This window comes from Hylobates moloch, unplaced genomic scaffold (assembly GCF_009828535.3).
Source record: "Hylobates moloch isolate HMO894 unplaced genomic scaffold, HMol_V3 SCAFFOLD_3, whole genome shotgun sequence".
NCBI classification, from domain to species: Eukaryota; Metazoa; Chordata; class Mammalia; order Primates; family Hylobatidae; genus Hylobates; species Hylobates moloch.
Window position 1 is genome coordinate 130,869,038 of NW_026652278.1, and position 14,582 is coordinate 130,883,619.

Below are 14,582 nucleotides of genomic sequence, written 5' to 3' on the forward strand. Positions count from 1 at the left end.
CCCTGAGGCATAGATCTGCCCCAGCAGCTCCGGGTAATACTTACATATCGTAGATGCAGTTTGGAGTGAAGGAGTGATTTGCCTTGTGTCCCAAGGAGGCACAGTACTTGGATACGTGATTATAGGGCTCAGGCACATCAATGACCGTTTCTTCATCGAGGGAGAGGGTATTCCCATTAAGGGCCCAGTCCCTGCTGTCAACCTGCAGAAAACAAGAAAGCGAGCCTTAGAGAGGACCTTTCTCCCCAAAGCTCAAAGGACATCAGAGATATTAACTCATTTATCTTATTATTATTTTTGTTTTTGAGACAGGGTCTCACTCTGTCACCTAGGCTGGAGTGCAAGCAGCGTGATCTTGGCTCACCACAACCTCTGCCTCCCAGGTTCAAGCAACTTTTGTGCCTCAGCCTCCTGAGTAGCTGGAATTACAGGTGTGCACCACCACGCCTGGCTAGTTTTTGTATTTTTTGTAGAGACGGGGTTTCACCATGTTGGCCAGGCTGGTCTCAAACTCCTGACCTCAGGTGATTTGCCCACCTCAGCCTCCCAAAGTGTTGGGATTACAGGTGTGAGCCCCCACACTCAGCCAAAACTTCAAGGTTGGAGCACTACAAAATGAAATGAAATAAAACAAAACAAAAGGCATGTCTCCACATACTGAGAGTGCAAATGACGTGTGTGGTCAGTGCCAGGCAGCTCAACTTATTATTTATTCATTTTTCCTTGTTCTATATGAAAAAAAAGGATTTAAAGTCCCTGATGAATACACACACAAATATAACTAGATAACTTGAATTAAAAGTAGACAAAGAAGAGGAAGCAAAAGAAAAAAAACAAAATAAGAACACAAATGGAACCAGAAATGTAAGGGATGCAAGAATGTACTCTAGGAAAGTCCTCCACCTTTGTTACAGGTGGGAAATCATTGTGACCAGGAGGCAGCCATCGATTACCAGCATGCCTTCTTATCTACAGCAGTGTAACCATCAGGCTTCTCTTCTCCAAACCACTCCTGACCAACTCACCCCAGGAGCTGGTGATGACAGCAGCCCAGCCTTTTGAAGCCAACAGGATGACACTTTCATACAAAACTGTTGACTCTCAAGGTATACCATTTCCCCCACTGTTAAATTGTAATTGTGCTTTTATTCATATGTGATAGTCCCTCAACTGATGTTTACTAAGCGGTACCATGTGCCAGGCACTGTTCTAGGTGCAGGGGATACAGCAGTGATCAAAAGTGGAAAAAAAGCCTTATGGACCTTAATATTCAAAACCAGTCATGTGATACCAATATGTGGCACTTGGTACCATCTACCTTATGCTGCCATTAGTTGTGTATTTTTCTTATCTCCCCAACAGAATCTAAATTTCATCAGGGCAAGAAGGGCGTCACATTCATTTATACAATAGAGCATATTGAGGTTCAGCACAAAGCCAGATTCTGCAGTTTGAAATCTTACTTGAACTCTGCTATTTGCTGTATTTTTGACTTTAAGCAAGTTGTGTAATCTCTCTAGGCTTCCGTTTCCCTATCTGCAAAACGGGTAAGTAAATAATATATCAATATCCCAAAGTCACCTTTTGTATGCTGAATTTCTCTGGATTGCTAACAGAAGTCTGGCCTTTGCATGGGACGTAGTCTGACAGACCACAGTGCAGTTTGAATACATCACCCTCTTTTACCTGTGCAACTGCTGTGAAAGTGTAATAACTTTATTATTTCACAGCATTTTCTCTCTTACTGTTCCATAGGAATAAATGCAAAGGTGAACATAAATGTGGAATATTAGCCATAAGCTTAAGGTCCCATACACGTAATATAAGTCAGACAAGGAAGGAGCGCATAAGCTGTGCTAAAAACATCGAACTTTTGCCCTTAGGCAGACACTTAGGGAAATTAACTGTAAAGTGAAGAAACAAAAACAGAAAACATATATGAAGCCTTTGAAATATATCAAAGATTGTATCTTAAAGGCAAGAGGTGATTCAACTCTTTAACATTTTGTTTTTAATTTTTTTGACAAAAGAACTCTTCCTGACAAAATGTAGGCTATAGTATGGCATGGCTTTTGCACAAGAAGATGTAGGGGGCCTTCCTATAAAGCACCCCACCCAAGGTCTTTAGTTAGTTATTTACAGAGTCTGATTGGACCTCAATTTTTAAGACATTGGTATAGTCTAATATACCAATTACTGTCTTATTGACAGCATCACCTCAATCTCTATAAAATAGCTGTGGAACTTTAAAAAAAAATCGTATTAAGGCTTAAAATAAAGAGGAGGAAAATGTCCAATCAATTTTACAAAAAAGCCAATCTGTTTCTTTAACTTTCTAGTGAGTACTAAGATAAAGGGATTTTGTTTGAAGCAAAGCCTTTTAACCAACAAAGTTGATTTTCCACTGTCAGCCCCACTCACCTCTTGGTGTGTAATTCGAACTCCATTATAAAAAGACATAACAGTATTAGGTCCCACAGCTACCTTTGAAAAAAGTCCTTCTCCAGCACTGGAAATGAGAGATTCAGCAACATAAACCCTAAATTGAAAAAAGAGTTCAACAGTGACCTTTTCAGCTTAATATGTCATTCCTTACATCAACTGCCAAAATATCATTAAGGCTACTGAATCCAAAATGTCAATTCATAACTCAACTAAGAAGGGAGGGAGGAAGAAAAAGTTAAACCACAATATTTTGGCACTGGAAATTAAACAAATGGTAGTTACGTCTCTTTTAAGAGAGGTGTTTAAAATTTGCTTTCTAATATAGAAATTATCATTATATTTTCATAAAGATGCTCAGTGCTTGATATGAGGTATTTTTTGGAAGAATTTTATGTTTTTAGTTGATGACAATTTTCACTGTCTTACTGGACAAGTAAACACTTTTTCAAAGTTAATTAAAGCTATATCTAAGTTTGTCAGTGTTAGATGGGAGGGAAAGGAGGCTGTTTTAGTTTAGCCTCAAGATGTATCTTCTTTATGAAACAGTGACAAACAATTAATAAGATATATCCAATAAGCATTTCCCAGCAAAAGGGTTCATAACAGGGGTCAGTTAACTATGGCCTGAGGGTCCAATCTGGCTGCTGCTCATTTTTGTAAGTAAAGTTTTACTGGGACACAGCCATACCCATTCGCTTAGTATTGCCTGTGACTGCTTTAGCTCTACAAAGGCAGAATTGAGTAGTTGCAACAGATATTATATGGCTTGCAAAGCCTAAAATATTTACTATGTGGCCCTTTACAGAAAAAGTTTGCCAACCACTGGTTTATAAGAAAACAGCTGGTCGGGCGTGGTAGCTCATGCCTGTAATGCCAGCACTTTGGGAGGCTGAGGCGGGTGGATCACCTGAGGTCAGGAGTTCAAGAGCACCATGGCCAACATGGTGAAACCCCATCTCTACTAAAAATACAAAAATTAGCTGGGTGTGATGGCGGGTGCCTGTAATCCCAGTTACTCAGGAGGCTGAGGCAGGAGAATTGCTTGAACCCAGGCAGCGGAGATTGCAGTGAGCTGAAATCACACCATTGCACTCCAGCCTGGACAAGAGCAAGACTCTGTCTTAAAAAAAAATAAAGAAAAAAGTGCTCATAATTATGGAACTGGATTTAATCAGACACTGGGATGGAATGACCCTACAGGAACTGATCATCTGTAATTTTGGTTACATGGCTCTTATGCTTATTCATGAACTGGAAGACTGATTTATTGCTTTCAACTCTTTACTTCTTCCCTGTGATAGAATTATATACATCCTGCCACTTTGCCATGTGACCTTGTAGTGCCTCCCTAAGGGTGGGTGGAGAATACATCCTGCCCCACTGACTTCTTGCTTGGCCATCTGATCTGTTTTGCTGGTAGAACACGGGCAGAAGTGGCTGCAGGCAAGTCTCAGGTGTGAAGGGCTGGGGCAAATTTCTGCTGGCCTCCTCCAGACTTTTCACTGTCTCCACTAGAAGAATATGCCCTAGGGGGGCTGTTGCTCCCTGTTTCTCTTGTAAAGAAAACATGTGAAACAGACTTGAACCCAACTTGAAACCTGGAGTCCAGCCTAGGCCAGCTGAGCTTAGCTGATTCCAGTCAAAAGTGGCTGAACCTCAGCCAACCTACAGAACTATGAGTGTAAAACAAAATGTTTGACTCTGTAAACCACTGAAAGTTCTGAGGGCATCATTATGCAGCCTCATCACAACAATAATAACAGATAAGACTAACACTACGGTCTTGTGTTTTGGAGCTAACAAAGAAGCTAAACCCCTCCCTTTGTAACTGGGCCAGAGCCTCATGTCAAAAAAGACTCCATTCATCATTGTGACATTGTGGGGTCAGCTCTGTCAGTTGAATGGAGGAAGAGGCCTATTTCTCAGATGGGAACAGAAAGTGAATGGGAGGTAAGCCATGCTTACAAAACACGAGGCAAAGAGAAAATCAGTTTCAGATAGTATGCTTATTCATAAACAGATCTGCTGCTAAGGAATAAGAAGAATCCCAGAGAGGGTACCAGAAAAAGCCATACCAAGACTCAAGAGCTAGAGTTTCGCCATCCTCATAAATAAGACATGAAGTGGAACAGGATGTGACCCTCTGGGAATGGGCTTACAAACCAGAAACTTGTCATTTATAAGCTAGAATGTTTTTATGCCTCTTATACTTTCTTTGTTTCACTCTTGTCTTCTGTTTGTGAAAAAAGAAATTGTCTTGTGTTCCAGAACACCTCAGCTGGACTAAGATGAAATGGAGGCATCCTGTGTGCACAGGCTAGAGCTTTAAAGAGCATGAAATGTTCCCCTAGAGGGCCAGCATGTGACTGCAGCACAGACCCTAAGAAAGGGAATGCTCAGCCACGACACAGCTGGCTGCCTGGCCCAGCTGCTCGTTTTTTTTTCTTTTTAGATGGAGTCTTGCTCTGTTGCCCAGGCTGGAGTGCAGTGGTGTGATCTCGGCTCACCGTAACCTCTGGCTCCCAGATTGAAGCAATTCTTGTTCCTCAGCCTCCTGAGTAGCTGGGATTACAGGCATACGCCACGATACCCAGCTAATTTTTGTATTTTTAGTAGAGATGGGGTTTCACCACGTTGGCCAGGCTGGTCTTGAACTCCTGATCTCAAGTGATCCACCTGCCTTGGCCTCCCAAAGTGCTGGGATTACAGGCATGAGCCACCATGCCCGGCCTCAACTGCTCTTTCTACCTGGAGGTTTTACTCTAGGACAGACACACAAGCTGTTCTGTGATTTATGGGTGAGGAAACTCTCTTACAGGGTCAGATTCTACATAAGAATAAAAACACTCTTCCTCAGAATATAGAAATATTTATTTGAGGGTTTGCAAAGGAAAATGACACTTTAATGAGGAGCTTGGTCTGAGCTGGAACCCAGCCTGGGCAGAGAGCCACAGAGGCACATAAGTTCCTACCACTAGGCTTATTTAACCTCACATAAACACGCAATTAAAACCACAAGGAGGAAATTACCTTTCTGATTCATAAGGATCTGGAAGAAGAGCATTGGTAGAAATGCAAGATGAAGTCGACTTATCAAAGTGGTACACTGAATCTGAAAAGCAAACAAAAATATCAGTACAGGTGCAGAGTTAGGGAAGAGCATTTGTAACACTTCTCTCTATTCATGGGACAACAAAGAGTTAAAAAACCAAAAATCTTAATCAAGTTATACCAACTAGAATGAAGTTCTTCAATTTAAATGGATACATTTTAGATTTACTCTTCAGTTTTATTTTCAGGCCTTCATGAACAGCCATCAGATGCATCTCTTAACATTCCAATTCACTCTTGAATTTTCCTTATTAAAATGACTTAAAGGATGCTTGGGAATCAATAAAATGCTTTGTCATGAAATTCTGAGATCTCTTGGCTCAGATCAAATTGGAGGATGGTTTTAAATTTTTCTGGTGGTTTTCTTCATTATAGATACAGTCTACAGAATCCAACAACTGAACCCTGGCAGTTATCTCCTTCACGAAGAATAAAATTCTGCCTCACCAGAATTAAGGAGAACAGCACTGCTTTTGATAAAGCATTAACAAAATAATCTCCTTTCTATTACGGTGGTTCAGAAGCCAATTAGTAATTTAGTCTAGAAATCAAGGCACACAACCACCCTAGAATGAACACTGGCTCTCTGTGAAGGATTAGCCTTAGAGAATCCTCATAGAGAGCACTGAAGATAGATGCTCTGAAGACTGATAGGTAAAGAAACAAGATTTAGAATCAGAGGGCTTACTCCTGCAAAGCAAATGATTATATACACTAAGGGAAAACTCACAATCCCATTAAGCAATGCTTCAGTAGTTACCAATGGTTACTAGGTCCTCTTTCTGTTTGTTTGTGAGTGGCTTTTTTTGTACAACCAAAACCCCAAGGAATACCTCAAACTAAAAGTCAGAAACCAATCCAAATCAGTCAGTGTCTGCAACAGAAACAGACCATTTGAGTGTTTCAAAGAGAATTCAGTTCAGGGAATTGGTCATACAGGGGATGGAATGCTGACAAGCCAGATGGAGCCGTGAAAAGCCCAGACACTGGCAAGAGCAGGAAGCTGCCACTGGAGGCCAGAGGGACAGAGGGCACAGTGGTACTCCTGGATCTCTGGAGCTGGGGTAGTTGGAACTAGCCTGGGCCTCCTTCATGGGAGATGGAATCAGGAGGTGATGGGGCCACTGCTGGAGATGCTGGTTGACACAAAGAGGGTGTCTTCCTGCTGCCTTCTCCTGCTTTGTCCCCAGCCAGCCAGTGGCCTCCCTTTGGCCAAACTCAGACAGAAGTCAGATGCACAGGAGCCTGAAAAATACAGGCCGCAAGGGGCAGCAGCCTCTTGCAATAATAGCTGGCAGTGAAAGAATGATGAATGGATTGGATGTGAGAGCTAAGTGGTAACAGACCACCAAGCAATCCATGAAAAGAATTTAAACCACCCTCCCCCACTTTTTTTTTCTTTTGAGACAGTCTTGCTCTGTCACTCAGGCTGGAGGGCAATGGCGTGATCTCAGCTCACTGCAATCTCCGCCTCCCGGGTTCAAGTGATTCTCCTGCCTTAGCCTCCCAAGCAGCTGAGATTACAGGTGCCTGTCACCATGCCTGGCTAATTTTTGCATTTTCAGTAGAGATGGGGTTTCGCCTTCTTGGCCAGGCTGGTCTCAAACTCCTGACCTCTAGTGATCCACCAGGCTCAGCCTCCCAAAGTGCGGGTATTATAGGCGTGAGCTGCTGTGCCCAGCTGCCACTTTCTATAAATAACCAAAATTGTGCGTGGAATATATGTTCTATTGAGTGGAAATTTTCCTATGAACTTCCATCTAGCTCCTTAGACTAAAATTTTTATGACAAATTTACTGAGTGCCAACTACATGTACAACACTAGGGACTGTGTAGATACAAAAAGGATTAACCTCTGTTGCTGCTTTCAGGGAGTGCACACTATCTCTTCCGATGCCTACTGTCCCTTCTTCTGCTCCCTTAGACATGCCCAGGCTGCAGGCACATCCTTTACTTTTACAGATTTTACACATCCTTTACTTTCCCTCCTTTCCTCTATAGTATGCTATGCCCTTTGACTAGAATTCATTTATTCAATGGACAAACATTCATTATAAAAAGTGAGTTAAGCCTTAAAAATTGAGTAGGAATTAGCCAAGGAAAAGCAGTTACTATGTGGAGTAGGGCTGACCAGGTGAGAAGCAGTGGCATAGGTGAGAAACTCCACAGGAAGTAAGTAGAGAACTAGAAGTAGTTTGTGGTTACAAAAGCACACAGAGAAAGGGAGAAGCTGGTGAGGCGACAGGTCAAGGAGTGTTTTACGTGAGATATTTGCATTAATTTCTCTCCTTCCCCAACCACTGGACCCTACAGTCACAGGACCCTGTACCCCCTAACCCAGTGGCTAGTCAGCAGGTCAATAATTATAACTGGAAGGGGCAGAGGAGAGACACAAACATGGCAGAACATTAGACTAAAGATCTGTCCATGGGATCTTCAGAGTGCCAGAGCAGCCACAGTTCCTGGCCCTTTTGAGGCTCAAACTATTCAACATTTCAAAACACCTGAGGTCTGCAGGAATCTTGCCAATAAATCCCCCCTTTCTTTTCTGCCTTAAGTTAATTTGAAGTGAATGTTTATTTGCAACCAGAAGTTTTTTTTTGTTGTTGTTGTTGTTGCTTTTTTTTTTTTTTTTTTTTTTTTTTTTTTTTTTTTTGAGACAGAGTCTCTGTGTCACCCAGGTTGGAGTGCAGTGGTGCTATCTTGGCTCACTGCAACCTCCACTTCCCGGGTTCAAGCGGTTCTTGTGCCTCAGCCTCCTGAGTAGCTGGGACTGCAGGCACACACCACCACACCCAGCTAAAGCAACCAGAAATTCTAAAAAAATAATAATTGCCTTTAGAATTCTCACTTTCGACAATTTTTTTTTTTTCTTTTTTTTAAAGACACGGTCTCACTCCTGTCGCCCAGGCTGGAGTGCAGTGCACTCAACTCACTGCAGGTGATCCTCCCACCTCAGTCTCCCAAGTAGCTGAGATTACAGACACATGCTACCATGCCCAGCTAATTTTTTTTTTTGTATTTTTAGTAGAGACAGGATCTCACCATGCTGCCTAGGCTGATCTTGAACTTCTGGGCTCAAGTGATCCACCTGGCTCAGCCACCCAAAGTGCTAGGATTATAGCTGTGAGCCATCAGGCCTGGCCTACTGTTTCTTATTTATAGCAAGAAGAATGTAATAGCAACAACTTTCATTACGGTGTTTTATGGTAGGTGCTAATATCCACGTTTGGTAATGAGGAAACAGGTTCTGAAAAAATAAATAACTTGCCCAAGGACAATATAGTAAATGTTAGAGATAGGTCTCAAATTAGGTGATTCTTAAGTTCAGGCACCTGCCACTAAAAATGCTGCTACTTCTGAAGTTTTAAAATTGGCATCACCAATTGGGATCCTCCCTTGTTTCGAGCCTCCTCATTTCTAAATATTATGATAGTGTCTCCTTTCAGAACACAGATCAAGGGCATAGATATCAGAGTTTATAGTTCAAAGATTACTGCTTCCTTTTTTTTTTTTTTAAATAAACTTTTCATTTTGGAGTAATTTCAAATATATGACATGCATCACTTAATGAAGGGGATACATTCTGAGAAATGTGTCATGAGGTTAGTTGGTCATTATGCAAACATCAGAGAGTGTACTCACACAAACCTAGAAGGTATAGCCAACTACACATCTAGGCTATTAATAAATGGTAGAGCCTATTGCTCCTAGGCTCCAAACCTGTACAGCATGTTACTGTGGGGAATACCACAGACAACAGTAACCTAATGGGAAGGATTTGTGTATCTAAACATATCTATACATAGAAAAGGTGCAGTAAAAATATGATATAATCTTAGCTGGGTGCGGTAGTTTATGTCTGTAATCCCAGCACTATGAGAGTCTGAGGCAGGAAGATTGCTTGAGGCCAGGAGTTTGAGACCAGCCTGAGCAATACAGCAAGACCCTGTTTCTACAAAAAATCTAAAAGTATTTAGCTGGGCATTGTGGTGCATGCCTGTAGTCTTAGCTACTGCGGAGGCTGAGGCAGGAGGATTGCTTGAGCCCAGGAGCTCAAGGCTGCAGTGGGCTATGATAACACCAGTCCACTCTAGTCTGGGCAACAGAGTGAAATTCTGTCCTTTAAAAAATAAAATGAAATAAAAACAAAAATATGGCATAATCTTATGGTACCACAGTTGTTATGGGCCCATGACTGTATATAGAAAAGTCGCAAAGAAAGCACAGAGCATCCTCACTGTTTCTCCTAATGTTAACTTCTTACAGTGCATGGTACATTTGTCAAAATTAAGAAACCAACACAGATACATTACTATGTACAAAACTCTAGACTTTATTTAGATTTCACCAGTTTTTCCACTAATGTCCTTTTTCTCTTCCAGGATCCAATCCAGAATCCCACATTGCATTTAGACTGTCTCCATTTTTAACTTAAAAAAACAAAAAAGACATTTAAAGCAACCCAAATTGGACCTAAATATAAATGCTAAATTTTCCACTTTTGGACAAGCTTCCTTTGGAGATTCTTCTTCAGATCACAAATAACTAAATACTATTTAAGCCTATTAATGCCTGGATTTATTGTCTTTTCTATTTTTTTCTCCCTATAACCAAACCTGGATCAGAAATACATGCATATACAGTTTTCAGGGAATCAGACCAATTCAAATAGCTTTCTTAAGCTGTGCCACTCAAAATGCAAAATCTTGATTTTTCTTTGTATATTTTCCAGATTTTCTCTTAGTAATTTTATACTCAGAAAAAATGTTTAGTGTGACATGTGTACTTCTAAAAGGAAAATAATACTTTTTTCAAATATGGATTCCATTGGGTTCACTCATACATTGTGCTCCACGCAAGATGTTGGGCTCGAGATGCCAATATGCATTTATATTTTCCAGTCACAGCTCAGGCTCAATCAACTTTACAGTTTAGAGATCTACTTGATTTGGTTCTTTATTATCATAGCACAGTTTTTTGGAGAGATAACCATTTGAAATCAATTGAATTACTGCTGTCGGCTGGGCGCGGTGGCTCACGCTTGTAATCCCAGCACTTTGGGAGGCCGAGGCAGGCGGATCACGAGGTCAGGAGATCGAGACCACGGTGAAACCCCGTCTCTACTAAAAATACAAAAAAATTAGCCGGGCGTGGTGGCGGGCGCCTGTAGTCCCAGCTACTCGGAGAGGCTGAGGCAGGAGAATGGCGTGAACCCGGGAGGCGGAGGTTGCAGTGAGCCGAGATTGCGCCACTGCACTCCAGCCTGGGCGACAGAGCGAGACTCCATCTCAAAATAAAAAAAAAACAAACGAATTACTGCTGTCATTTCTTTATTCCCTCCCTATATGAGGATTATATACCTAGGCCCTTTGTCACATGACTTTTCAGTATCTCCCACTAATGTGTATGGTGTAATTTCCCTGTCTCACTGATGTCTGGCTTGGCCATGTGACTTGCTTTGACCAGTGAAAAGTGAGTGAAAGTGCCACCATGTCAGTTCCAAGGTGAGGTTTCAAAAGGCATCACAGGTATCTGCTTATGCTCTGACACTTCTGTGATCCACTGTGGGAAAATCTTGCCCCACACTGCCATTGTCCCTTCAGATTAGGCCCCAGAATTAAGACAAAGAGAGCTGACTCAAACCTGACCAGAAGCCTCAAGTCTGGCCTGGCCCCCTTAGCCCAGCCTCAGCCAGCTGGAGTACAGCTGCTCGGCAGAGCTGTGGTTGCTGTTGTAAACCACTGGGGAGGTGCAGTGTCTGTTATGCAATAAAACCTGACTAATACACGATTAAAGAGAACTACACAGAGAGGAAGAGAAAAGAAGCTTCTCTCAAATCAGCCCTAACAACCTGCTTTGGAATTGGAGCAACCCATCTGAAGCGGATTCAACTTACTTCCAGGCATCAGTTCAAAGTGAGGCCTCCCTTCTTCAGTGGACATAAGGGTGGCCAGTTTGCCTTCTATCATCTCTCCATCAATAAATTTCCCATAAAGTGCGGTCCTCTCATCAGGGTACACATAGGCTATCTTCTCTCCAGTCATCTCCCCATCTTCATTTACTTCTCCTACAAGGCTTCCTCCATCCTGATGGGAGAAACCAAAAACCAGAAAATATTATATATAGTATGTCTAGGACATGAGTTCCAAGAAATTTCTCCTCTGAACTCCCATTATTAATATAGCACCAGTAGGGATAATAACAGTTTAGGAACCCAGAGCTTTTCACCTGGGTAAGAAAAACATGATGCATAGCTCCTCATCCAGCTCCATACAAATATACTGCTAGAAAGTCATACACATTTGGGGCATGTATGCCTGATTTAGAGAGTGGGAGACTCCGTTGCAGTTTGTAATCCGGGACAAGTTACTCATACTCTATCTTGGTTTACTATCTAATAAATAAATAATGTTTCTTTGATATTTGTAACATCAATTACCAATATTTAAAGGAAATGTAACTAAGTGTTATTTTTGGCCAAAATCAAATATGATGATGATCTTTAGCAAGACACTCCTACCCACTATTCATATGATCTCCCGTCTCAGTATTAAAATTTGGATTTCCGGTGTGTTAGGAAAATATTCAGTTCAAATGTACTTAAGAATTAATTTAGTGTACACAAGTAAAGAGAGCTATCTGCACTTCTTCAGAGGCAAACAAAAGGATGTCTGGACACTGCCTTTCTGAGACTCCTATACCATCACCTTTTTTGGAATTAGAAGAAAAAGTGAAAAAAGATCAACTAAATTCCACTCCCATCTCAATTCTTTCTTCCCACTCTATTTCCTGCTCCCTCTTGCCTCCTTTTAGCAGAGAAGCCCACTTAGCTTCATGCTTAACTCTTTCATTTACTTCATTCCTAAGGGTCATTGAGTACTTTAGGGCAGAGGCTATCATATAATTCTATATCTTGATAAGTGGTACGGACACAGTAGGTGATTCATAAATGCTTTTTAAATTGAACAGGGTTACCAAAAAGTAATGAATAATTTAAGCTAGGGTGCCAGAGATGTTTCTTTCTTTCTTTTTTTTTTTTCCATCCAGAAGGTCCTCATAGTATAACTTTGAACATTTAAGACCTTAGGGAGTTTGGTTTAACAATAGTAATGCCATGACATCTTTTAAAAGCTTGGTTAATTTCTCCAACTTGAGGATCTAGGAACAGCTAGCTACTCAAAGTCAGTGATGTAGGATGACTTTTGAGTGATCCCAAATGCTGCCTTTTTTTTTTTTTTTTGCCTTCTAGGAAAAGGGCTGTAAATTTAAAAATGAATCATGGCACTTACATAGAAAGAAAAATACTTAGAAGCATTTTTAATGGATAGAAAGTGCACTAGGGATATAGTCATTGCTCTTTCTTCTCTTCAAGTTAATTCTTAATAATTGAGCATAAATGGAGATGATACTTCCTGCAAGATCTGCCTTCAGGCTTTTAGTGATGATTATTGAATGGAAGGGTATAAGAGCATTTGTGCTTCTTATACTCCATGACTAACGTAAGCCAACATTACTATTTATTTAAAACAGAAGTCTGTCTTTCCAGGGCCTCACACCTTTCCCCTTAAATGTTTAAATTTCTGGTTTCAGAGGGAGTGAATTTATTTGTCCAGAATGATAAAGTAGAACTTCTTTCATTTCCAAAAGGAGTTATACATTTTTAATTAAAAACCTTATATGAAAAACTTTTTCAAGGTAAATTTTTGAAAGAAATACTCTTTCCTTAGAGTGAGCTTACAAATATGGACTGTAGGGAAAATCATCACTTTTTTCTCCCCTTGTTCCTGCTTTGGCCCGTTACAGAAATTTCTTCCTCTGCTGTATCAGGTATCAGGGAGTGTGGGGGAAGAAACAGCTGCTTTCTCTCCTCTGCTCACTGGCTCCTCCTCGTGGGGGGAGAAATCGTTCATTTGACTGGTGAGCAGCCAGGGTCTGACACCTACTGACACCCATTTCTCTACTGGGTGGGGATTAAGAGGACAAAGGCTGCTTTTTTGCTCACCAACGCTCCTTCCTAAGGCAGAGTCTTCTTTGAGATTTAATAAGATAATTAAGGCTAAAGGTTAAAATGTAGCTATATTTTTGGTTTTCAAAATGCAACCACATTGAGCGAGGCCAATCCATTCACCAATCTTGGCTCATCTTTAATCCCATCTAGGGACTTTAATTGACAATGTCACAAGTAAAATGACAGGTAGTAGGAGAATCTGGTAATCCAATACTCATCTCTATGTAGAGAGTTCCACTTCCCCTGACTTCAAGATGCACTGTCACATCAGCAGCGCCCCAGCACTGGGCAGCAAGATGCCCACCCTGGCTATTCACGGGCCAGGTTTCAGTCCTCCTACCCTGGGCAGCACCTCCACCGCTTCTGATCTTTCTGCTTCTCTTCTCCTAAGCAGTACATGTTACAACTTTTGATCTGTCACAGATCCTACCAAGAGGATATTTAACGCTTTAGCAATTCTTAGAAAACGTTTTACAACCTTCTTTTCTTATGCCCCATTCCTAGATTATAACTTATTTTTTAAGAACAATGATGTATAAGTGGATTTAGCTGGGATTGCTTTTCTTGTTATATATGTAACTGATCGTTTCTTTTTATTAGCACTTTTTAATCATAAGGTTTCAGAGTAAAAAATGTATTTTCAGCTTGGCACAGTGGCTCACACCTGTAATCCCGGCACTTTGGGAGGCCGAGGCAAGGAAATCACCTGAGGTCGGGAGTTTGAGCCCAGTGCCTGGCCAACATGGTGAAACCCCATCTTTACTAAAAATACAAAACATTAGCCAGGCGTGGTGGCGTGTGCCTGTAATCCCAGCTACTTGGGAGGCTGAGGCAGAAGAATCGCTTGAACTCAGGAGGCGGAGGTTGCAGTAAGCCGAGATGGCACCACTGCACTCCATCCTGGGCAACAGAGTGAGACTCTGTCTCAAAACAAAAAAAAAAGTATTTTGACTTAAGTTATGAACAAAATAAAATATTAAGCAAAATATTTTCTGGCCAGGCACAGTGGCTCATG

General features: G+C 41.3%; 1 protein-coding gene across 2 annotated transcripts in view; it reads right to left on the reverse strand.

The window, feature by feature from the left end:
* Positions 1 to 14,582, reverse strand: part of SETD7 (SET domain containing 7, histone lysine methyltransferase) — a 65,520-nt gene that overhangs the window by 25,434 nt on the left and 25,504 nt on the right. For both annotated transcript variants that reach the window (XM_032147487.2, XM_032147482.2), the window contains exons 4-7: positions 11,456 to 11,645; positions 5,476 to 5,557; positions 2,422 to 2,539; positions 45 to 202 (exon numbers count right to left, since the gene is read on the reverse strand). In XM_032147487.2, the coding sequence (XP_032003378.1) occupies positions 45 to 202; positions 2,422 to 2,539; positions 5,476 to 5,557; positions 11,456 to 11,645 (548 nt within the window). The remainder of the gene's footprint in view (positions 1 to 44; positions 203 to 2,421; positions 2,540 to 5,475; positions 5,558 to 11,455; positions 11,646 to 14,582) is intronic.